At 35.8% G+C, this 25696-nt stretch overlaps 1 protein-coding gene across 3 annotated transcripts; it reads right to left on the reverse strand.

The window, feature by feature from the left end:
* Positions 1-391: 391 nt before the first annotated feature.
* Positions 392-25058, reverse strand: LOC132060294 (ABC transporter A family member 1). Of its 3 annotated transcripts, XM_059453257.1 has the most exons (40): positions 24832-25056; positions 21240-21319; positions 20753-20930; positions 20186-20268; positions 19003-19219; positions 18138-18352; positions 17962-18022; positions 17737-17823; positions 17044-17276; positions 16850-16964; positions 16667-16756; positions 15943-16163; positions 15737-15849; positions 15067-15173; positions 14743-14805; positions 14324-14410; positions 13780-13878; positions 13520-13704; positions 12826-12880; positions 12652-12723; positions 11720-12427; positions 11458-11636; positions 10472-10682; positions 9812-9895; positions 9366-9407; positions 9179-9275; positions 8610-8737; positions 8431-8535; positions 8005-8151; positions 7148-7411; positions 6848-6983; positions 4572-4651; positions 4303-4410; positions 3944-4094; positions 3613-3749; positions 3441-3515; positions 2631-2934; positions 1663-1796; positions 1392-1450; positions 392-821 (listed from the first exon to the last, which is right to left on the reverse strand). In XM_059453257.1, exons 1-40 carry the CDS (start codon positions 24946-24948, stop codon positions 740-742), a joined length of 5709 nt encoding a protein of 1902 aa, XP_059309240.1. In that variant the 5' UTR covers positions 24949-25056; the 3' UTR covers positions 392-739. The 3 variants fall into 3 exon arrangements, 2 of the variants coding, with proteins under 2 accessions (XP_059309240.1, XP_059309241.1); XM_059453258.1 differs by lacking the exons at positions 21240-21319; positions 24832-25056 and having other exon boundaries at positions 20186-20264; positions 20753-20886; XR_009415914.1 differs by lacking the exons at positions 392-821; positions 1392-1450; positions 1663-1796; ... (1 more) ...; positions 3441-3515; positions 3613-3749 and having other exon boundaries at positions 3954-4094; positions 4576-4651; positions 24832-25058.
* Between the last annotated feature and the right edge of the window lie 638 nt (positions 25059-25696).

The raw sequence follows: 25696 nt of genomic DNA on the forward strand, positions 1-25696 counted from the left end.
TTTTAATACTCCATTGATCACTAAACCACACCCATGTATTCATGGAAGCAAGACACTTTAAACACTTACAAGGGTTGTGGTGAGTAGATATGATCCCTCCACCCTCAACCAGAGATCTCGGGTTCAGGTCCTGAAAATGAAAAAGATCTTGGTCGAGAGCGCTCCCCCCTTAACAGACGGCCTTACATGGCGAGAATCCAGATTAGTCTGAGTCCCCTGTGGGTATCTAACATCAAGTGGGAAACCAAAAGCCAAAAATCACTTTCCATGAGATTTTTTCTTTGATTGCATTAGAGTATACCTTGTAGGGGTCATGAAAGGTGGCACTCACAAATCATAATGGACATATCACACTAGCTAGTTGCAAGAGAGAGAGCAAAGAGAACCACAATTGAAGCAAAAGGATGTGACCAGAAAAAAAAATCATTCTCCAGTTTCCCACAATTATCAACTCATGGTGCTACACTGAGTACAATAACATGATCTACATGCTTTTAGGATAAATGTGATCATATGTACTGTACAGAGTGAAAGAACCGTTACATGTAGGGAATATAACCAGAAGAACAAATTTAGGCCATCAGCAGTCTGTCATTCGGGGCATATTTACACCTTTTATGTCCATGTTATTGGACAGTACCCAAAAAAATATGTTGATCTTTCAGAATAAGCAGACCCTCTTCTACCGGGAAAAAAAAAAAAAAAAAGAGGGGAACAATGGCATCAGACGTGGTAGTATTCAGGAGCTTGCTGCTAAATGATTAAATATTGATTCAAGCGTAGATTGGCTGACATTGTACTCTGATATCCCGAGTTGGTTTCTGTTGATTCCAATAATTTGCAACTTGATGAGCATTTGGTGAGTACGAAAATACATTGTAAAAAAGGCCGAATACATGGATAACCCCTTAAACTTGGCAGTAAATTTCATTTAGACGCTCAAACTATAACATGTTCCGATTGAGCACTCGAACACATAATAGTGTTTTTATTAGGCACTTCCGACTAAAATTTTGGAAAAGTTTCTGCGCGTGTTTTCAAGCCCCATTACGTAGATAAGCTAACCAATTAAAACATGTCACATTCTTTAATTATACGCATTAGCCTCAATAAGCCATAAAACTTTAGGACTATTCCACTTGATGCTGATGTGTATAATTAAAAGAGATGGCATATTTTACGTGACTACGTAGTGAGAGCTTGAGAATACACGCAAAAGTTTTCTAAAATTTGAGGCGCCACAAGTGTCTTAATAGGAACACTTCATCCTATGTTTAGGTGTTCGATTGAAACATGTATAGTTCGAGTGTGTAAATGAAATTTACTGGCAAGTTTAAGGGGTTGTTGATTTATTCAGCCTTGTAAAAAACTATGTACAAAGGAAAGCGTACCTGTTCCTCTCTATGTACCCGAAAACATCAGCAAGTGAAAGACCTTCTCCACAAGGCAACTGAAATAATTTAAGATTTCATCAGTTGCTGAAGATGATGTCCACAGGTTAAAGTTAAAGTAATAGTTGTCTGCGAGCACTCTTGGTTAGGAAGCGCACATCAACAGTTTTGTATGGATGGTGAAACAACATCATCTTATATGTCAACCAACAAGGAGTAACGGATTGAAAAAAAAAAAAAAAAAAGCTCCGACATGTTCGAATGGCATTACCTGATACTTAACACTCAATCCATTGCAACCTTGAAATGTTGCATCAGGAAATGAAGACTGAATGAATGAATGGATTTTGGTGAACTTCTCCTTAGCCAACCACCACTCACAGAATATCGGCAACGGGAGTCCACCTGGCATGATTCCAGAAAGAGGCAAGCAAGGATATAAAACATTATTAATTCTCATAAGATGCACTTATTTGTGAGGACCATTTAAAGAGAAGACACAGAAGACTTCATTGCCAAAGCAGAGAAATCAAGTTTGTGTACCGGGAATAGTCAAAAAGATGTGATGCAAGTTAGCTAATTTCCTAATTATAAACAGTTTCAGGTCAGAAAAATCTATTGATTAGTAAATGGAGTTGTTATATTGTTTCCCAGCATACTAGCGTTAACCAATATAGATGATCATAAAGGATTTTCCCGACTGAAAACATACGCATATACTGAATTTTGATATAACAAAACATTGAAAATAGGAGGAGTTTCCTTCAAAATTTATCAGAGAGTATTTGAGAAATCAATTATTGGATTACTCTGAGAGATCACAAACTGAATATTCTTCTTTTAGAGTTGTTTCATTGCTTAACATTCCCCTATGACACGGACAATGTAAGGTACTCCCTCCAGTTCAATGTAAGTGTCCAAATTTCCTTTTAAGTCTGTCTCAAAAAGAATGCCTCTTTCTATATTTGGTAGCCTCTAATTCTGACATTCTACATGGCTTATTTAAGACCACAAGATTCAAAGGGCATTTTGGTATATTATACACATCTTTAGTTTAAGGCCACAAGATTCAGAAGTCTCCCTTATTTCCTTAAACTCCGTATCTGGTCACACTAAGCCGCTTAAATTGAAACCGAGGAGTAGTATTTACTTTCTTCTTGAGCCATACACTATAAAGGAAGAAAAAAAAAATCCAAAAGGCATGCATTGGAGGCAACTTAAGGATACAGGTTGACATACCATCACGAGCCAACTGCTCTGACAACTGGTCACCAAAAATCTTACAAGAATCGTCAGTTGCCGATACTAATGCTTTCACCCTTTCTTCATTGCCAAACCACCGTCCAACAGCCATGATCATTTCCTTTGATAAGCTTATTTCTGCCGCCGACACGTCTTCTGAGACTATAGAGTTAGTACCTCCAATGCAAACTTCAATGTCATTTAGTATACTTCTAGAGTGAGGACGAATATCGAATAGCCTTTCTTGAATTATTAAGCAGAGATTTTCCAGATCCATAGAGCTGACTTCAACTGGTTTAACCTGAAGATAAAGATACAGAAAGAATTACGAGTGGCGAACGAGCGGGTCAGATCGTATATGGGCGGGTTGACAACAGATAAAACAAAAACGGATAAAAATAAATATCCGACCCGCTCATACTTATCGCGGATAAGAAATGGGTTAACCGAAGGATATTATGGATATCCATTTATCCATGGTTTCAGGAATAGTCAGGTGAGAACACAAGCTAAAAGCCAAAATAAATTTACGCTCCCAGAAAACAAGAACTCATGAAAAATAACAAGCACACAAATGGGTATTGATAATACGGATATCCATATTATCCATCTGGATATCCATTTTTCAGTGGAAAATATCCATATTTGATCCATTTTTTAAAAACTCAGTTATCCAACCCATATCTAATGGGTCAGATTGGGTGGTTACTCATTCTTTTTTGACCAGTTTGCCAGCCCTAGAAAGAATGTACAGTTGCAGATAATGATGTTTGAAAATGAGTGCAGAAAAACAAGGGTCACAAGTACCTCTAGTTCAAGATGATTCCCGAAGCGAGTTTTCAAGTGCTGAGAACTACCAAGACACCTCAACCTGCCTCCAACCTTGGATGCATAAGGAATAAGAGGAAAACAATCATTAAATTTTAGTCCTTTGGAAGATGGATATATGTAGTCAATGTAAAGCACACCGCTCAGATACCATTATCCCAATTCTGGTGCATAGAGCTTGAGCTTCATTCATGCTGTGAGTAGTTAAAATTACAGCTGTCTTTCCTTGTCTAGTTGATAGACGAGATATAACTTCCCACATGAACCGTTTGGCAATAGGATCCATACCTGGAAAAATGATAATATAGATCAAGATTTTGTAAGAGAAGTATCTACACAAAGTTTATCACTTGAATCAACTAAGAGATAAGAGAGAAAATGTGGAAAAAAAAAAAATAGATTGCCAGTATTTAGCAATGCAAGATATTATTAAGTTTAATTCAGAGTCCAGAATTCGAAGCAATTTAGAAGTAACTAACAACCTGTGGATGGCTCATCAAGAATGACAATCGGAGGATCTCCAATCATTGCAATTGCAACAGATAACTTGCGCTTGTTCCCTCCGCTTAAGGCAAAGGATGGTTTATTTGCATGCTTCATCAGGTCAAACTCGAGCAACTTTTGCACAACAACCTGTCAAGATCTACTAGAGTCAAAAACCATTTGATGTCAACAAAGACCATTTCAACTAACAGACCTAAGAAGATTTTCACTCTCTTTCAAGTACTAATTCACGGCAGAATTGTTTTTTGACTAACTTGCAGTCATGAAAGTTTAGCTGAATTATGATAACATCAAATTCGAGTATACTTTTGGACATATAAAATCAAGAGAGACATACATCTTCCAGATCATACTCTGATACTCCTTTAATTCTTGCATAGAGCTCAAGATGTTCTTGGACAGTCAGAAATTCTAGTAAAGCATCAAACTGAGGACAATATCCAATCTGCATGGAGAAAACATACAAAGTACATTAGCTATAGAGCTGACATTTTATTTTGAAGATACCCAATATCTAATTTTCTTCTTATTTTATTTTTATGATAAGTAAATCACTGATACAGAAAAATGGAACTGGATTCATTATGAAAGAAGAATGATACGTACGTGCCTACGAGCAACCTTGGGATCTGAACGTATATCTTTTCCAAAAATGAATGCCGTTCCATCACTGGGGTATTCTTCTCCTGCAATAGTAAATTTTAAGAGAATATTTGACCCAATGCTGGTTTATTTTTCAAAAAGATGACGAAAGTAGAAGCGCAGTAGGAGGTAAGCACAATATTTGCAGGTAGGAACAAGATAAGTAGTTTAAAGCACAGACATAACTTGTTAGAATGAAATTCCCTTCATGTTTTGCGTCATAAAAACTTGAAATGTTAAAAAAAGAGCATAATTAAAGTACTTGAGGAATTTTACGAAACTTTAACCAACCAATCACCAAGAGAGACAGATTGTCAGTAGCCAGGCTGTTAATTAAATGAATATAAATACAAAATGGTTCTGTAAACTGTAATAATCCATTTTTTTTTAAGCTTAGTTGGCAATTTAACTAAAAGAAGGAAACAAAAAGGGAATTAAGTATTATTGAAAAGAAAAGGAAAAGAAAGAAATGGGCCAAGCCCAAAAAAAAAAAAAAAAAAAAAACAAAGGAGTTTAAAATCTGATGGTCAAAACGTGAGAAACAAAAAAAAATCAGAAAACAGAGATAGACGCAAAAAGGGAAACGCAGTGCAAGAAAAGAAAAGAAGCGAAGAAAAAGAAGGGAGAAAAATAAGGATTTTCAACCCAAATCATCAAGGTAATGCCTCTGATCTTTTATTTAATTTTATTATGTAATTATGGGTGAATTTTTATGGTGAAAACATGGGAATATTTTGAGGGATTGAGAAAGTTTAGCCCTAGGGTTCTTCAACCTAAAATCATTGATTTGAAAGGGCAAACAACATCGGATTTTAGAATTCTATATATCGTTGGAATCCTCTCATTAAGGCCTTTCCGAAAACATAAGTCTTGTCGGGTTTTGAACACATTGACGAGAGGAGTTTTCGTCCTTAAAATTTGACTTTAACCGTTTAAGCCTCTAAGAATATAGAAGTGGTTTACCTAAGGGTTTTGACCATTATAAATCCGTTTTTGTGTAGTTTGAGGCAATCCGGAGACTCGAGAATGCAGTTTTGAATTATTGGGAAGTGTGCTTGAATTGTGAATTTGAGGTAAGTGAGACTTTAAGCTTTGGATACTTGCTTTTCAAAATTCGTTTAAAAAAATATATATTTTAATCTTTTGGTCCATGTGTTGGGGCGAGCGTGTGCTTAGCGAATCGGTGGTTCTTAAGGCCGCATATACTTTATTTTCAAATACTCTAAAACTCTATTTATAAATTGTTTCGTAATGTGATACGGTGAGCCATGATATTGGGGCATTGTGTATGCTTCCCTTAGCATTGTGTATGCTTCTTGATTATATTGGGGCATTGTGTATGCTTCCCTTAGCATTGTGTATGCTTCTTGATTATATTGGGGCATTGTGTATGCTTCCCTTAGCATTGTGTATGCTTCCTGACATATTTGGCACATTGTGTATGTTGTCGTGGATTCATAGTGTTGACTAATTCTTTAACTACCACTTATGACGGTTCGTAGTGTAAATTATGTTGAGATATATAATATATTTGATAAACAGTGGTTTGGACCTTGGTTGCTATTATTATATAATGATATATTCATGTGCATAATATAAAGTGCTTCTTTGTGTGTTTGTATTTTCTAACACTTGTTCCGGGGGTATTTGAAGTGGCGGGTCGAGGATCTTCTTGGGTTATATTTATGTATAACTCACTCCTTACCTCGCATGTCCGTGCAGACTCTTGTCGTTGAACGATTTGGTAATTGAAGATTTCGTGAGTGGATTACATTCTTTGAGGTAAGCCACCGCATTGTTCGTGGAGGCAACCATTTGAACTTTATCTAGTTTAGTTCTAGTTATTTCTTTTAATTTGGGTTTACATGCCGACACTCAAACTCATGTAACTGTTAGATGCTCCATGGTCTTAGTTGCGATGTGGCTAGAGATTCTTTTTACCTTAGCGTTGATTGGTTTTCATAAATCGATTATGGATTTGGTTGGCGACTATTTCGCATTTTATCATTAATAACGTTGTTGGACACACTTATTTTCTTTTAGTTCTTTTGTAAATAGTTAAGAGTATGATATATGGTTCGCCTGGCGGGTGGTGTTTGCTGGGTGCCAATCACGTCTAGCGGGTGTTTCGGGACGTGACATAAACTTCCTCTATTATCACAAACACGCATATTCTCACAGCGGGACGCAAAATCACCTCAAGATATAGCATTATGTAATGCCGCAGATCAGAATTTTACCAGATAGCATTGACAGCGTTGTCGTCTTCCCTGCTCCATTAGTTCCTAAGAACGCAAAACACTCTCCTTCTTGGACAGAGAAAGTCAGCGAATGAACAGCAGCTTTTGGAACTTGGGACTTCCCTCCAGGATAAACCTGAAAAAGATGCATGCATAATTGAACAGATTTGTTGAAGTGTGTGACCATCTCATCTAAAAGCTTAAGTTGTTAGATAGAGCATACATTTATTTACTTAATTATATTCTCGACAAGAGTTAACACTCAAATATTTTGAACTACAGGAAAGACAAAAATCATACCTTCCGAAGATTACGGAGGTAGATAACAGCATTATCAGTTGAACCAGATAAAACCCTCTCTCTCTCTGCTTTAACATCTACGTCCTCATCGAGTTCAGAAGTAGCATCCCCTGAGGATGCTCGCAGAAGAGGTTCTGAAGATCCAAATGAAGTAGCACGCCTAGATTTTCCCAAGTTTTTCCAGCACTCATGAACTCTGGAAAGACTCCTTTTTTGTTGAGGCAAGAATTCAAGCCCCAGAGTTAAAAGGAAATACACAATGGCCTGCATTGTTGGATATCAAAAATCAAAAGGTTATCTTAAACCTAAAAGATCTTAGCAAAGGCTATAAACGAGGTGTGTACAGAAGATGGTGAAAATGATGGCTGTATCGAGTAACTTTTTTCTCTTTTTTCTTTTCTCTTTTTTCTTTTTTCTTTTTTCTTTTTTCTTTATGTGATGATAACTAAATCCCCAAGGAACAGTGGCATAGGGCTATCCAAACTCAGTGGATAATGGGCCTGTCCCTCTACCCTTCTCCATTTAAATATCAGGCTTTTGTCGGTGTGGCTAGGTTCGGACTTGCAACCAGCGGGCTAACTGTTCGTGTCAGTGGAGGTAGAAAGTGCACCTAATCTAAGCATATATCTAAGCATAAATAATATGATCGGGTGGGGGTAAGTGATCTTGAAAGTCACATGTTGTCAACAATGAATTCCATCTCTTTTCATAACATGAGGAGAGAGAGAGGGGATAGTCTAAACAAAAACTCTACCGGAAGATATAGCACACATGGACTTTTTTCTTAAGAAAGAAATAGCTGTGAGATGATCAAGCTGCAATAAAGTTTATTTAGAGTCAACAGACCAGATGGCTACCTCAGCAGCCAAGTATAATATAGAAGCACCAGTCACATTCCAGTCGAGAACGTTATCTCTAGATCCATTCTTCATCCCTTGTCTTAAAAGAGCCAATGAAGCTAATCCATCAGCAAAGCAAAATCCCGGTGACAGTCTAAAGAAGTTCTGGAAAAAGATTTTCCCTTATTAGTAGGATAACTCATTTTGAGAGAGTTAATTACATATGTGCTAGTGAATACAAGAAGAGACATTATCTAAATGCATTTAGATAGTGAGTCTCTTGAAATGAAACAATATATTACTTGACAATCCAACTAGAGTATTTCATTTGTTATTTCCATTGGTGATAGCATAGTGTACAGTGGTGTAAAGCTAAAACCATAACTACCGAGGCATATAATATAATATAGTATATCAGAAAAAGAAATATTTAGGCCTTCCAACCTTGAGCAGAGAATTTAAGTGTGTTGTAGAATTTATAAATCCCATTATGAAGGATAGAACCATAAGAATGAGGCCGGTGAAAAATTGGACGAGGAGGACAACATTCTGCACATAAAAATGATATCAGAATCAGCAATATTCAACAGCTCAAATCTTCAGATATCCCGCAAAACGTATACCTGAGCCATGCTGTGCTCGGAAAAGAAGAATGTGAGGCAGTATGTTGATGAAGCAATGGCTAGTCCATATTCAAGAAACAACAGAATTGTTGGGATGAGAGAATCCTTTCCAATAAATTGCTCAAGACCTACAGAGGCAGTTCTTTTTAAGATATTGGTAGCGTAAAATCAGATTTTCAAAAAATAAGGTAGCGTGAACAAACAAAGATGATACAAGTTTATCTGGTATTGAACGGAACAACCCGTATTTCATTAGACCCATCAAGTATTTCAAATTTTCACCCGAAGTCTTCTATCAAAAAATGATATCTTATAAATGAAATGGCTCTTTGAAATGTTTTCAATGTGCATGTTAGCAGAAATCTGAAACTTTTCCACATGATATCTCATTAAAAAACAATACAACCTATAACAGATATTTTACAATCTAAGAAGAGCGAAGTTACAATTTAAGCAGAGTAAAGCTTTTCCAAAGTTCTTTTTAAACTTCTAAGACATTAATTAAAAATTCTTGACTATCAGTCATCCGAAGAAAACTCCTTTATGTAGATGGAAAAACTGAAGCATACCAAATATCCAAAAGAGGATTAATGCAAAAGATGTAGGAAATAAGAAGCTGATGAAATCCCATATATATGTGGAAACCCAATATGAGAGTAAAGACACCTGCAGAATTCAGGAGCATTAAAGCATCATTAGAAAGCAATTATTAAAAGGTGCGATAGACTACATATGTTGAAGAGAGAGCAACTATACCCCACTGATTAGCTGTTGATGCTTAGCTCTCACTTCACGTTCCTGCAGAAAAGAAAACACATATACATACTATTGGTTTCCGGCAGCAAAGTTATACTTGACAACTCAAGCAAATTACAGAATCTCTACCAAGGATAAACTAAAAAAATAACATCCAGAACAAATCAAACGTGCCAATCATCGATGAGTGCTATTGTTGTGTGTGAGAAATGTCAGAATATCAAGTGAATATGTGTTCGGATTCATACAAGTCTAAAATCATTGACTTGAATAAAGGGAATCATACAAAATATTCTACAGGATACCTAAAGATACTCCTTCTTTAACTATAAAATATAAACTACTATATCAGTATAGAGACTGGTTACTACTAGCCTAATACTCCGATACAAGGAGCACCCTATGTACATTGCAATGCAATTTGCTAGGAGAAAGAGCATTTTTACCTTGACAATCGCTACAGCGAATGAGGCAGGAATAAAAGAAAAGGCTATAGCGATTACAACTGCAGCAGAGAAGGCGTCGAGATCCTAAAACACAAAAGAAGGTTACAGAATAACCATAAAAGAAGCAAATTCAGAATTACATCATTGACAGATGTATCATAAAGCAATAGAGTCAATATTCAATTATTGGGAAATGGAAATTGACAACTTGTTATCTCACCAAACTATTTATGGTTAAAAAGAGTGTGTGTGGGTGGTAAAAGACTTGCTTCACGAATTAGTAACCCGCACAAGATTTAAGTACAAAGTCTAGGTATAGTAAAGATACAGTCACAAAACTCCAAGATATCAAAATGAATTGTTAGATAAGACATGTTATAGATGATATTTTACTAGTTGCATGCAGCATCTGTAAAATAAACCCGCGAAACAATCTGCAACACCAGTAAACCCAAGATTTACTTTGACAGATTATCATGTTAAATCTATTTACAGGAGGAAAATAATGTATTGCCCACCAAACATGACTTCACCACTGCTCGCTCTTTGAGAAATAATCAGTAAAAGAATGTTGCAGCTGAAACAATTAACCAACAGATATGCTTTGACAGACATACAATGCTACAGTTATGTCAATGATAAGATGATAGCAAATCATACATGATGTTGCTGATGCTGGCTTGCTGTCTGCGGCAAAGGGTGGTTACGAGTGCGAATTGTCATATTTTCATGATTTGTAGCTAGCCTGAGTATTGCTGAATTCATCAAATTGATAAATGTTGGAGCAGAATGCTGGCAAGAACTGTTGTATAGAACAGTGTACCCAAGGCTCCCATCACCAGTCTGATTATCCATGACTATCGCTCCATACCTGCAATAGAATAAGCATGAAATTGATTTGAAGAAGGAAAATTTAATTCATTTGGCAGACCCATTAAGCCAAGTAAATAATCATTGTAGGCAAATCAGGAAGAAGTAGAATGTATAGTACAAACATCACATACAATTGGACTGTGATGAGACTTCATGCATTTGAAATAGTCTAGAGACAATAGAGGTTCCTGACCATAAAAGATGCCCAGGGTCGTAATAGAGTAAAAGATACAAAACTGAACCTCAGCTGCCCTCTTCGCAGATACTAAAGCGCGTGAACAACTGTCGTTAGCGTGTGAAAACATAATTATTAATTTAATAATAATGTACTCTCTCTAACAGCTTAAGCTGTTTCTATATTGGGTAATCACACACTTCAACCAACATGAGACACTCCCATTAGGAAAGACAACAACATGGAGGAGAATGGGAATGAATCTCTAATACCACGTTAGGGAAAAATGGACATTTGGCTTAACTCAACCTCTGAAACTAGCGCAAATGGTGGGGATTGCATGAGACTTATAAGGAGACAACAGACCATTGCCTCGACAGATGTGAGACACTGTTACACCCCCACCTTCCACAAGCTTAGACTAGGCATCAACTGCGAATAACATGGGGCTACAACATCGGAAAACACAACAACAGGGATGAGCTATAGATACTTTTACTTCGGGAACACTAGTAAAATACTAACCCAGTCTACAAAAATAAAAAAACAAGTGTACAAAAATCCTTTGAAGCTGAGGATGACTTTCAGAGTAACTCACCTCGACTGATAAGATTCATTAAAGCTAGACATCAGATATTCGCTCATCGAAAGTAGGACAGGGCCTAAAGTGGATCCTGCTGCTTCTATGGCATCGTTCAGTGCCTTAGTAGAATCAGGAAATCTGTATGTTGTCTCATGATACTTTTGGATCCAGCCTCCATGGACACGGTCGGCAACCTGCACAATCAAAGCATGGTAGGTGAAAAACCTTCAAATATTATTAGAAAGAGCAAAGATGCGACCTCAAATAGTAAACAGACCTCCTTTGCTATAGGCAAGGTGAGGTCAAAAGGAATGGGACCACCTCCACCACCACCACTTAATAAAGGATTAAAGTACGAGGTCGTGAGGAAGACCGACTGCTGGTCGGGATGTGGCTTAAGCTTAAGAAACAGCAGACCAAGAAGCAAAAAGAAAGCAGGAATTAACAGCTGGAAAACAATTGTTTTCCGATCTCTTTGAGCTGATTTCGCTCTCTTGATAAGTAGGGCTTTTGAGTGTTTCCAGAACGTAGATCTTGACAGTATACAACAGCAACAGCACTGCATCGTCACAACCCTAATGACACTTGAAACTGCAGCCCAGATTAGATTACAAGCTGAACCAATTAAGGTCACCATGAGCCAAATGACACCACAATAGTTTCCACATAATTTGGAAGGGAAGAATATCTTTGAAGCATTAGTTTGGCACACTTTTAAATCAACAGAATCACATATAATTGGATCCGTTTTCTCCTCAACGAGCTCTGCTTGATCAAAATCACCACCAGCAACCCTCAGAAACACTTCCTCTAGAGTTGTGACAGATATGCCATAACTCTCAATGCCAAAATTGTCAACCTCTCTATAGTCTGTTGTTTCAAATTTAGGGTTGGATCTTCTCATGTAGCGCTCTATTTCCCGAAACATGCTCTCAAAGGAAGATGAGGATGCTAGGGGAAGCTTGAAGGAAACCTCTGCAGCAACCTAAAACAGTAGAAAGTTTAACTGTTTGGCATGATTAACAAAAAGTTTCTTTTCATAAGAAAAAATTTCTTTTCATCCTTTCTTTTTATGTGATTGCGCTCAACACACAAGTCGGCATCCTAAATCAAATTCCATAGTCAAAACAGACTAATATGAAAGCTAGTATAGAATGAACTAGAAGGGCAAAGGAAGGGAAAAATTAAATACTTAAGAAAGAAAAGTACTTCGCTCACGCATGTTGCAGAAGGTACATGACGGTAAACAATATCAGCAGCTACTGAGGCACCTGGCGCAGTCTGAAGAAAGTAGCAATACCACCAGGAATCTTAGAAATAATTATTTTGAGAAAGAAAGGGCACAACTTATGAATCATATTAATCTAGCTAAGATGAGCATACCTTAACCAGAGTGAGAGTGTAACCAACCCCATACTGATGTTTCAAGAAGATTGAACTGTCGAGAAAATGGAAACTCGAGTTAAAGAAATTCCACAAAGGACGTATTAAATTATAAAAGCATGAACTTCCTCAGCGTTAACTCATGGCTACAGCGAGGGCTAAGTAGTCTCAAGATGGCCACTCCTGTAAGGGTAGCAGAGCACATCTTTCCTAGCGCCATGTGTTCTATAAGACTATAACCCCAAACTGGAGCTAAATTTTTAAAGAAATTGACATAAATAGCCGCTGACCAAAATAATAGCCAGCAAATGTTTATTTTTTGTATATTAATGTATAATATACATTACATATAAAAAGGGCAGTCCGGTGCACTAAGCTCCCGCTATGCCCGGGGTCCGGGGAAGGGCCAGACCACAAGGGTCCACTGTACGCAGCCTTACCATGCATTTTACAAGAGGCTGTTTCCATGGCTAGAACCTGTGACCTCCAGGTTACATGGCAGCAACTTTACCAGTTACACCAAGGCTCCCCTTCGGAATATACATAAAATATTTTATGTATAATACACATATCATATACATTTTTATACATAATAATGTATATTTGGCTAGCGAATGTAATTATTTTTGGACGACTGGCCAAACGTGTAACTTTTCTAAAATAAACTGAAGTTCTCAGTTGCAAAGAGAAGCACCTTCCACAGCACTTAAGAGAACCATTGGCCATGATAGCAATCCGATCTCCTAGCACATCAGCTTCATCCATGGAATGTGTTGTAAGTAATATGATTCTTCCCTTCTTTTTTCTTTTGATCAGCTGCCAAGTTAACCGCATAGAGTATGGATCCATTCCACTTGTCGGTTCATCGAGAATAATAACCTAAGAAGTAGACTAAATTTTTCAGTTAAGTTTCAAGGCACAATCAATGAACAAACGTGCTTAACCTGTACTAACCTTACTGTTCCCTATAAGAGCTATCCCAAGGGACAACTTCCTTTTCATACCTCCAGAAAGAGCTTTAACAACAGTATTAAGTTTGTCTGCCAATCCAACCTTATGAAACATAAAGAACAAAATCCTGTCGATAGTCAGCTTATTAAGCACAGAAGGATGAGTTCTGAATTAAGTAATGGAAGAAATTAGTTAACAAACAGGACCAAGGGGAAAGAGAGCAGCTACAGTTGTCAAAATTATCAAGAAACAGCTTCTCAGGCAATCAATAATTACTCATCCTATGTGAAGGCTCTATGCTGCAAAGTTCATTTGTATTGCCATACACTTTACAAAAGAAACTTTAGATTTTAACTATTTATTCTACAACATAGGACCTCTTTCAGCCTTTTTGGTTTCCAAAAGTATCCGGTGCTCTATCCATCAGGTTAAAATCCACTAGTTCATCTTACTCGAAAAAAGGACACCAAATATTTTGTCCACGAACGATGATTTAATTACGAGATATTGCACCGTAATAGCAAATAGTGCTCAGGAAAAAACTCACTTCATCAACCATTTCAGTCACAGCATTTTCTTTAGAGTCTTCTGAAACACCCTTTAAATCAGCGAATATTTCTAAATGTTCCTTCACCTGGAAAAAAATCATTTAAGCATAATATGGTCATGAATAAGGGACACTATGCGCTCAGAATGAAAAGCATAGAGCATGTGAACCTCTAAAAGAAAAAATGAAACAAAAATTAAAAACATAAAAATCATGCATCGAAGGCTTGATAGGAATATCATCATTATGAAATAGAACTAATAGATTCACCAGAAGTGTTCAGAAATCTTTGGTTCTATATGGTTTTTCAATTGATATTAATCAGGTGAGATCTAAAAGTGTTGTCAAAGATAAAATAAATAGAGCTCCCTATTTCCTCTGCAAACTTCATAGTGATAGACTGCAAATAACTTGCTTACAGTTAATTCTGGGAAAAGAATATCATACTGAGGGCAGACTCCCAGACTCTTCCGTATTTCATCCTGTTAAAGCAACAAACTAAGTCAGATAAGCAAAGTATCTGAAATTCTGAACAGAAGAGATTCAAAATGAACAATAAGAGAATGACAACAACCACGATCATTTTCATTGCTTAATGATCCAATAAACGAGTTCTTCTTTGAGGTTCGATGAACAGGAACTAAAAAACGCCCACACACACCACAGATAATCCTAGTGGCTGATATCAACATTTCAAGGCTCTAAATTTTGCCATAATATGAGGATCTCGATGTGTGATTTACCATGTCAGTTAAGATGTTCTTCCCTAACACCAGAGCATCTCCAGAAGTAGGAGAAATGAGACCAACAAGCATGGATATTGTACTGCTTTTACCAGCCCCGTTGTGTCCTTCAAAATAAAGAAGTTATATTCAATCGACAAAATCAAGAGAAATTAATGAGCAAACAAGGGGAAAAAAGCATATGAGAAATTCAAGAGAACTAGGAAACGGTGCATTTTTCCTTGAAGGATTTGTGAAATGAAAAAACAGAAGTCTCAACAGAATAAACGCTAGAGCAAGTTCATAGTAATAAATTTCATCACAAAAAGGGATTAAATGCACCTGTATACTAGAACTATAGCAAAAAGTAGAAAACCTTACAAAAGTACATGGTTTTCTATGAATGACATCATTGTGTGATCTTATAAACCAAGAGAAAAATGAGTCATAACATTCCAGTCCTACCAATTCTACTGTGTGTCATAATAAGGAAATTATAAGATGGTGGTAAAAGCAAAAGTTCGACATGTTTTTGCAAATCAAATAAGTTTGCACAAAATTAAACTGATCATTGATCCAGCAAAACTTGTTCTCAACCCCCGTTTGTCTTTGAGGGCTATTGACCAGCTTCTTGTAGGTAAACTAGAGATTAATGATCCTAAAACTGGCAGAGACAACCAATCATGGATACCTAAAAGTGCCAGAATCTGATTCTCGTACAAAGTCAGTTGTAAAGAATTAACAGCACAACAGCTTCCCCTGTTTGTAGCATACACCTTTCGCAGATTTCTGATTTGAATACATCTGGAAATATTGAAAAGTAACACTGTAAGACAAACACACACCTATTGCATGTATGCACTAAAAATCTTAGAAATTCAGAAGATGCAAATTTACCTGCCATCCGATTCTTGCTGCTTCATGTCCAAGCTCTTTGCTTCTAGAGTTGGTCCTGATACATCTTTTATAAAATCAGTACCACTTGTTTCATCATAATTATCGGCGAACTTGACTTCTGAGGTGGATGCATAAATATCTCTATTATTTTTCTTCCTCCCAAAGCACTTCTGAAGCAGGGAACGCAATGGGTAGCAAAATCCGTTCTCCTTGTGGAGGACCTGATTGGATAAGTAAAACTTCTCAAAACTCATCCTAAATGATACCATTATAGCAGCTTTTATTGAATACTCCAAACAGTTAGAATAGGTGAAACCTACAGCAACCGAAAATTATCCAGTTGTGATAAGCTTTTTAAATCCTTTTTTTTTTTTTTTTTTTTTTAACCGTGGTCCAGGCTAAGCTTGCGCGCACCTTGACTAATTCCATGGGATACCTACCACCTCCCACCAGCAGATGGGAAGAAACCACCTAGTGTTTTTTGTCTCTAATGGGATTGAACCTGAGACCTCATGGTTCTCAACCCACTTCATCGACCACTAGGCCACACTCTTGGGTGCAAGCTTTTTAAATTTTAAACAAAAGAAGTGTTAAAAGAAAGCACAAGGAAAAAGGAAAAGCTAGCAACTATAACACTGGGATCATTTGGGAAATAAAGGGAGAAGAAAGCAGAATTGGGAAGATATGTTTTTAAGATTTTTTTAACAGAGTCCAGAAGAGTTACCTTATCAAGATACAGACCAACTGCAAAGTATAACATACTGTCAAGTAACATCATCAGGAGAGAGACCAAAAAGCACACTCCTGAAGATTCCTGTAGTCTCAATATAAGTAAACAAGGCAGTAAAAGTAAGTAAAAGTACAGGAAATGAACAAAAAAAGCAGATAGAGATCTGAAAGAACATACCCGCCACATGTTACTCCACCGGAGTCCAACATGAGCACGTTCATAGTCAGCAAAATTGATGGATCCTAACGCAAAGGCCGTAGGTGAAAGAAAAGAAGCAATCACTTTTACTATCCTACAAGAAAAATAAACAAGGAGTTTTATGCACTGCAGAAATTGCAACAACTACGAAATCACATGAAATGAAGACTAACATGGAGACTGTTTCGTCATTGACAGTATAATAGGGAAAGAATGCCCCGAGGAAAGTAAGGGTCCCGACAGCTACAGCAGTTTTTGCTCTCGTGAAGAACGTGGAAATCATAAATGAGAGCATTATTCCACTGAGGCCAAAGGAAAAGAAGTACACGAACACCAACGTCTTATCACTGTATTCAAAGAGGGTACCCATGGTGCATACTGTAAGTAGCACAGAAGAAAGAGCAAACTGCCAAAGAAACAGAGTAGTAAACAGACAGTACAGGCTATTATGTCTTGAAAGATCAATATACCAAACAATACTGAAAAGCAGTATAACTCAGACATTACGTGATTCATGACAAGGGTTTTATGGACTGGGCCATCTTATCAGAAAGAAGAAAAAAAAAATCAGATGCTAAAATCAGACAGGAGAAAAAGAAACTGTAGTGATTCATTCATGAACGATACAAGAAAGAGACACCATGTCTAAAAAAATTCAAGGAGTTAATTCTTTTTATTTTCATTTGTTAGCATAAGATTTAGAGGTAAATAGTAAATAGAGTCATACAACAGTAGAAAGCTTATCTCTTTTATTTTTGTTCCTTTTCCACCTCTTTTAATGGGTGTCATGTGAGCGAGAACTCGCAATTACATCTATCTTATGTTGGGGGAATTAGTTTTTAGGGAGACAACTGTAGCACTTTTACCTGAATTGCATATGTTATAAACCAAGAGAGATGGAATATTTCATCTTTCAAACCCATCATGTAGAGACCCTCTTTTATCTTGAGCTCCTACAGGTCAAAACGGTCAAAAATAAATGTTAGGAAAAATACTTCGACAACTACAATTTGTTAGCAAATGAAGAGCAAGTTCTCGGGAAAAAAAAAAAACAAAAAACTAAGCAATTCTTTTTTTCAGATATGCTATACCTTTTCTAAGACAGAGTAACTAATTAGACGAGAAATCGGATAAAGAAACCCCAGCAAGTACCTACAAACCAGAATAACAGAGCATGAGAAAGAATAATGAAAGCACGGAAAAATGAACTCAAGTGGAGAAAGTCAGAATGAACTCAAGAAGAAGAGAAATTATAGAATTCACATACAGCACTCCCATGACTTTCTTGACAATGGACTGGAATTCATTATCTGTATATTCACGAGTTGGAAAAGGAGCAAGTCTTATTTCTGAAGGACTAAACTGAGTCCATGGTATCTTGAGCTGGGAATCTGAATCAAGAGATTCGCTGGGCAACCTTAGTGAGTTTGTCATAGTTTCTTGAGCAGCATATATTATGAATGAGTCCATGACTTGTTGGAGCTGTAAAAGGAAAAAGGAAAAAAATTCACATCATGCAAGTGGCCTGCACCTAAGAACGAGACAACTCATCCAACTACCTTAACCAATTCATATAGCTCCTCAACCCTAGTAATCTTAATCGAGTTCATACTTGTGCAGTCGGACGATTCCAACTATGGTAACTATGTGAAGACCGTTAGGAAATACAGAAAAGAGATTGATAATGTCAACAAAAAACTAGTGCTATATGTGGCTATCAGGGTGGAAACAAAATCCTAAGCTACAACCTGCCAATTGATTTTGGGGACTTTAGTCACTTTTATCACACATAATTGTACCGGGATAAGAAATAAGCCTAAGGTCATATTTAACTCAGTTTATCCACTTCATCCAAAAGATTAAGCAGCCAAAGAGAAAAAATGCGATAGGTTTTAGATCTAAATGCAGGCGACGCATATCTTGTTGAATCAGTCTTTTCCACTAGCTCGCGAGATATTTACTAATTTATCAGGTCTTCAATACACCCTATAGGCATGGATCGGGTACATCACTTAAAAAATTCAAACCAAATATTCCATGGGACTAACAATAAAATGTGAACATAAATAAATTAAAAGGACTAACAAAACCATTGGATCCCAAAGATAACAGAGAGGTTAACAAACTCTTACTGTTAAAAACCCACTGAGACCATATTGCAAAATTGGTATGGTGTTGACGCCTAATGCCAAGTCATTCAGAAATGGACCATTTGTGTCCATTATGGAATTAACATCAGGAAATCCTGAGAAAGCCCATGTATGGTTTAGGCGTATGCTATAATCAAATAACTGAGGACCTTGCTCGTGAAATACTACTGCTCCTTTGATTTTGGGGTTTGTAATGTTCCTACAAAAAAGCAAGAAAAAAGAAAGATAACTCGGATATACCATAAAGAAAGGTACATAGAACTTCCAACGCAAATATTTTCCATCAGACAGTACGTATCAAAAACTTATTTTCACAAATTTAGCATTGAAATGTAAAACAACATTCAGCAGGATAGTAAGAAGAAAATGTTTCCTAACTGTGCTTCATGCTTCTGGCTACACAGAAGCAGGGTCTATGTTGTAGTTATGTAAACATAAAGTATTGATACACAATATTAAATGAAGAGATAACCTACAAATTTAAAAAAATCCATCTGATATGTACCTCAAATAATAAACTACCAATATAAATTTTCAAAACAACGTAATTTGATGAAAGTCGAGTAGGTAAGTTCAATTCAAAGAATAAACATTTTATGTTCAGACACGGTGGAAAATCCAGAGAAAAGTTTGTGCAACAATGACATACTATAAAAGTGCCTCTATATGAGTTCTCAAATTTGCCCCTGGGCTATGCGGAAGGTTCAAATTCCGTTTAAAAAAAAAAAAAAATCAGTTCTTAATTGTGTGACACATGGCATCACTGGGTGCTAAGCTTCCACCGTTTGAAAATAAGGAAAATTTAGGCCACTTTGGTAACGTCGAGGACATATTTGACCCCAACTATTAATGGAGGGCAAATTTGTTCCATTTCGCATAGTTCAGGAGCCAAATGACTTTATACATTTGAGGAATAGCCTCGTGTCTGATTTCTTTTCGGAGAACCCACGAGATACTTATTTGTACAGAAGATTGGGGCTATTTTGTAAAGAAAAACATTTGATGTAGGTTTCCCAGCTTCTTTTTTGTGTACTGCTTGTATACGGGAGCTTTCCAAAACATTAATAAAATTATCTACCTAATTAAAAATAATCATCACAACCAACTTTCAAGCCATGTCCTTGTATAAAGGATATACTAAAATAAAGGGGACAAGATAACTCACTTATTTTGGTCATATGCACCATAAAGATCCGAACGTAGATATGATTCAAGTTCTCCTTCATCTTTATAAACTCTGGTAACTAGCTGCAAAAAAGCAAATCCTAAGCATCATGTGGGGAAAAAAAAAAGTCTAGAAGACGTTCACCAAACTAAGAGATGGCTAGACAGTAAATTGAGTTATTCATAACATGCTTGTATTGACAAAATGTTGATCAGTATCAGTTTTTATCCCTGTCTAGCAGATATCTGTCACTCTCTTTATATCAGTTTTTACAATGGAATACTTTTTTTTTTTTAATAACCGAGAACTCTCCAAGAGCCAGTGGACTTAAAATGGAACACTTTTACGTCAGAACACAAAATAAAAAAATAAAAATAAATAAAAAAAAACTTTACTTGGAAGTTATTATGTCCTTTTCCACATTAGAGACACATCAAATTGACGAGTGATCAGTACCATCATCTTAATACTTCGAAAATTTTCACGAGGAGAAAATATGACCCGATTTCAACATTTAGAGAAAACAACGTAAAGAAATATCAGTAAGACGTAAATCACAGAATTTACCCTCAGTAGGGGAAATTTTAGAGACAAAATGTTGATCATCGTCCTTGTCTCAGCTGTATTAGGTGCAAATGCCAAATACTCCTCCTTGGCCAATAGTAGCTCCAGAACTTGGTTGAAAGGGGGAGAAGTATCACCTTTTCCAACTTCCACAAACATCCCTATCCCTTTCCGAATATACCTGCATAATCAGTGTTTAACAATTTCAAATAGAAGAATCTTGACGTGAGTACAGGGAATATATCCGCCACTCTTCAATATCCCACAATGTTTATAGAGGCACATGGAAAATGTCATTATAGAAAACAAATCATGTTGCTTCACTTAGCTAATAGTGAAGGGAAAAAGAGCTTCATGCTTTCCAAAATAAACTTAGTCCTACTCCATTTTCACCCTTGACAAAAGACATAAGTACAATGCAAACTAACAGGGAAATGCCATGAACATAAATTTACTATGAGTAGTTAAAAGAAAGTTGAGGAAAACATACGGCTGAGCTGGGTGGATGCGGATATCAGATTTACTCCTCACAGCAATCAACAACAGCATTACTAGAGTGGGGAGTAAAATCTGCAATTAAAAGATTTATTTAACAAGGAAATCATTAGCCCCTCTTCTCTCAATAACAAGCCATGCATCTCAATAACCCACCTATGACAGTAGTGGGAACATAAGATTTAAGAGAATTTGATTCCAAAAATAACTACTACGTCTCAGTCCCAAACAAGTTACTACGTCTCAGTCCCAAACAAGTTATAGCTGACCAAACTTGTTTGGAACTGAGGCATAGTTGTTGTCATTGTAATCAAATTCACCTCACATTCTTGCAATTTTAATTTATTTAAAAATTAAAAAAAAAAAAAAGGAAACAATTACGGATTACTTAAATGGTTAAGCAGAAACAGTTGCTAAAAGAGTAAAACTTTCAAGTAACTAAGGAAGGGATAATCACAGGAAGGGGAAAGAAACAGATTCTACAGCAATGCCACGATCACTAAATTGTTTAAATCTGCATCCCCAATGTAATATAGAAACCAAAACCATGAAATCTGGAGTTCATTTTTCTTTCTTTTTCCTACTGTGATTTAACAGAGTTTGAATTATATTAGTAGTTTACATAATGCAAGGATTTGTAATGTTCCAACACTGATTTACAAGGACATTTACGTAGAATTTCGTTGATCCCCCCTGTCAAGGTTTAGTTTTTCTAATTGGTTGGACAACTTTAACTGAAAACTCTTGATTGCCTTAATAGTAGCATAACTGTAAGTAAAATCCAAAGCAACTGCAACTTGTAGTCGTGTACATAATCCGGTTTCCCTTCTCTTTAGTCCAGCAACCCCCCCCCCCCCCCCCCCCCCACACACACACACACAAAATACTGAGAATTTGACTACCACTTGGCCCATAGTTTTTTGGTTTTTCGGGGGGACATTATCATTTTCCATGATTATAACCTAAGTTACTCGGACTCTTCGAAAGTGTTGCCGTATCCACGTCGGATCCTCCAAAAATACACTACTTTTGAAGGATCCGACACGCACCCCACGACATTTTAGAAGAGTCCGAGTAACTTAGATTATAACAACTCCTAATGGGATGATCACCAAATAAAGCAGACTATAATCTCGTCACTCAATCATAGAAAGAAAATAAGTAATTAACAAAGACATGATCACCAAAAATAGAATCTTGGATAAAGATATGAACTTTAGGCAACAAATGATTCATGATAAAAAAAAAAAATCCAAAATTCAAGCAAACAACACAAAAGAGAAATTGATTCTTTTTTCCTTCATCAATAGAAAATTTGAATCTTTTTTTTTTTTTTTTTTTTTGGAGGAACATCACAATTTTCCAGGATTATAACAACTCCTAAGAGGATGATCACCAAATAAAGCAACGATAATCTCCTCACTCCATCATAGCAAGAAAACAAGTAGTAATTAACAACAAGACATGAACACCAAAAATAGAATCTTGGATAAAAGATACGAACTTTAGGCAACAAACAACTGATGACAAACATATACCAAAATTCAAGCAACTCGCACAGAAGAAACTCAATTCTTTTTTCCTTCATCAAAAAGAAAAATCTTTCTTTTAGGGAACATTACCATTTCCCAGGATTATAACAATTCGTAAGAGGATGATCACCAACTATAGCAACTATAATCTCCTCACTCCATCATAGAAATAAAATAAGCACTAATTAAGACATGAACACGCAAAATAGAATCTTGGATAAAGATATGAACTTTAGGCAACAAATAAACCATGACAAAAATATACCAAAATTCAAGCATAACCAACAAAAGAAAACTTGATTCTTTTTGTGTTCATTAACTACCACTTGGCCCAATTTTTTTGGTTTTTCAAGGGACATTATCATTTTCCAAGATTATAACAACTCCTTTGAGGATGATCACCTAGTAAAGCAACTATAATCTCTTCATTCCATCATCGAAAGGAAATAAGTTATTGACAACAAAACATAAACACTAAAATAGAATCTTGGATAAAGATATGAACTTTAGGCAACAAAAAATCCATGATAAAAATATACCAAAATTCAAGCAAGACTCACAAAAGAACTCATTCTTTTTTCCTTCATCAAAAAAGAAAATTGAAATCTTTTTCTTTTAGGGAACATTACCATTTTCCAGGATTATAACAATTCCTACGAGGAGGATCACCAAACATAGCAACTATAATCTCTTCACTCCATCATACAAAGAAAATAAGTAATTAACAAGACATGAACACTAAAAATATGATCTTGCATAAAGATATGAACTTTAGACACAACAAACCATCCATGATATAAATATACCAAAATTCATGCAAAACCAAAAATAGAAAAAATGATTATTTTTCCCTTCATCAAAAGAAAATTGACTACCACTTGGCCCAATTTTTTTGGTTTTTCAGTGAACATTATCATTTTCCAAGATTATAACAACTCCTAAGAGGATGATCACCAAATAAAGCAGACTATAATCTCTTCACTCCATCCTATAATGAAAATAAGTAATCAATAGCAAGACATGAACAAAAAAAATAGAATCCTGAATAAAGATAGAACTTTAGGCAACAAATAATCCATGATAAAATATACCAAAATTCAAGCAAGATCCACAAAAGAAAAACTCATTCTTTTTTCCTTCATCAAAAGAAAAACTGAATCATTTTTTGTATATCCAATGGACATTACAATTTTACAGGATTATAACAACTCCTAAGAGGATGATCACCAAAAAAAACAGACTATAATCTCCTTACTCCATCATAGAAATAAAATAAGTACTACTACTAATTAACAACAAGATTTGAACACCAAATATAGAATCTTGGATAAAAATATGAACTTTAGGCAACAAATGATCCATGATATAAAAAAAATAAAAAAAATTACAAAATTCAAGCAAACACCGCAAAAGCGAAACTCATTCTTTTTTCCTTCATAAAGAGAAAAATTGAATATTTTTTTGTTTTTTTCAATGGACATTACAACTCTCCAGGATTATAACAACTCCTAAGAGGATGATCATCAAACATAGCATTATAATCTCCTCACTCCATCATATAAATAAAAGAAGTACTACTACTAATTAACAAGACATCACACCAAAAAGAATCTTGGACGAACTTTAGGCAACACATAATCCATGATAAAATATACCAAAATTCAAAAACAAAACCAACAAAATAAAAAAATAAAAAAAATAAAAAAAAGTTCTTTTTTCCTTCATCAAAAGAAAAATTGATTCTCTCTCTTTTTTTTTTCTTTTTTTTTTTTTTTTTGGTGGGGGGAGGGGGTTTGGGCGGGGGGGGGTGCATTTATAACAACTCCTAAGTCAATGATCACCAAATAAAGCAAATATGAACACCAAAATATAATCTTGGATAAAGATATGAACTTTAGGCACAACAAACAATCCATGATCAAAATATGAAAAACTCAAGCAAACCCCACAAAGAAAAAATCATTCTTTTTTCCTTAATCACACCAAAAATTGCATCTTTTTTTTTTCCTATTTATAAACTCTTTTTAAAGTATGAATTTGCATGAGCTGACTAACCTCAGCACAAGTAACAAAAGGGTGTCTAATTTTGAGTAACCAATTCTTTCTAAGCATAGCTTTGAGTTGTCTTCTTGAATTCCTCATATCTTCTTTTTCCTTATTTTTCTCCATCATTCTGTTAAACCCTTTAAAATTTCAAGAGTTTAAACAGAAAAATGAACAAAACCCAACTTTAATTAGCTCTTCTTTTTTTTTTTTTTTTTTTCAGTTAGGAGGTGGGGTGGGGGACTAGGTAGTGGCGTGGGGGTGGGGTATGTGCGAAAAAGGTGGCAATGAAAGAAGAATCACTTAAAGCAAAGGACATTTGGAAGTGAGTGCTCTTCACTTGTGTCAGTGAAAACAATTCTCAAACTAATGTTGAGAAAATTGACAAAAATGGTCTTATGTTTAAAGGTAGGCTTAAAATGGTCCTTTAAGTATACCTTGAGCAATATTGGTCCTATAAGTTTGTAAGAATCAACACTTTTAATCTCATTCAAATATTTATCAAACTATGAGAAAAAAAGCAATCCTAAATATGCAACACAAAAAACTGTACGCTAAAAATATACTCCCTTTGGTTCAAAATAAGTGTCAACTTATATAATCAAGAAGAATTAATTACTCTCTTTCAAATTTATCCTTATTTAGATAAGTGAGGTTGTTTTTTTTGTGATCAAGATACTACATTAATTGGGTAGTAATTAATTAAAGGTAGTAGCAGTCGAAAGACTCGAAATACCTATTTTTCTTTCTAGGAGTTAGTATTTTTCTTAAGAGATGTGCAAGAAACTAAGTGAACGCCTTTTTTGAATCGGAGTGAGTAAAAAATAGCAAAGGTTACACCTCAGAAATTTGCACCAGACTTTAAAAATAAATTAAA

The sequence above is a fragment of the Lycium ferocissimum genome, chromosome 6, assembly GCF_029784015.1.
Source record: "Lycium ferocissimum isolate CSIRO_LF1 chromosome 6, AGI_CSIRO_Lferr_CH_V1, whole genome shotgun sequence".
Lineage (NCBI taxonomy): Eukaryota > Viridiplantae > Streptophyta > Magnoliopsida > Solanales > Solanaceae > Lycium > Lycium ferocissimum.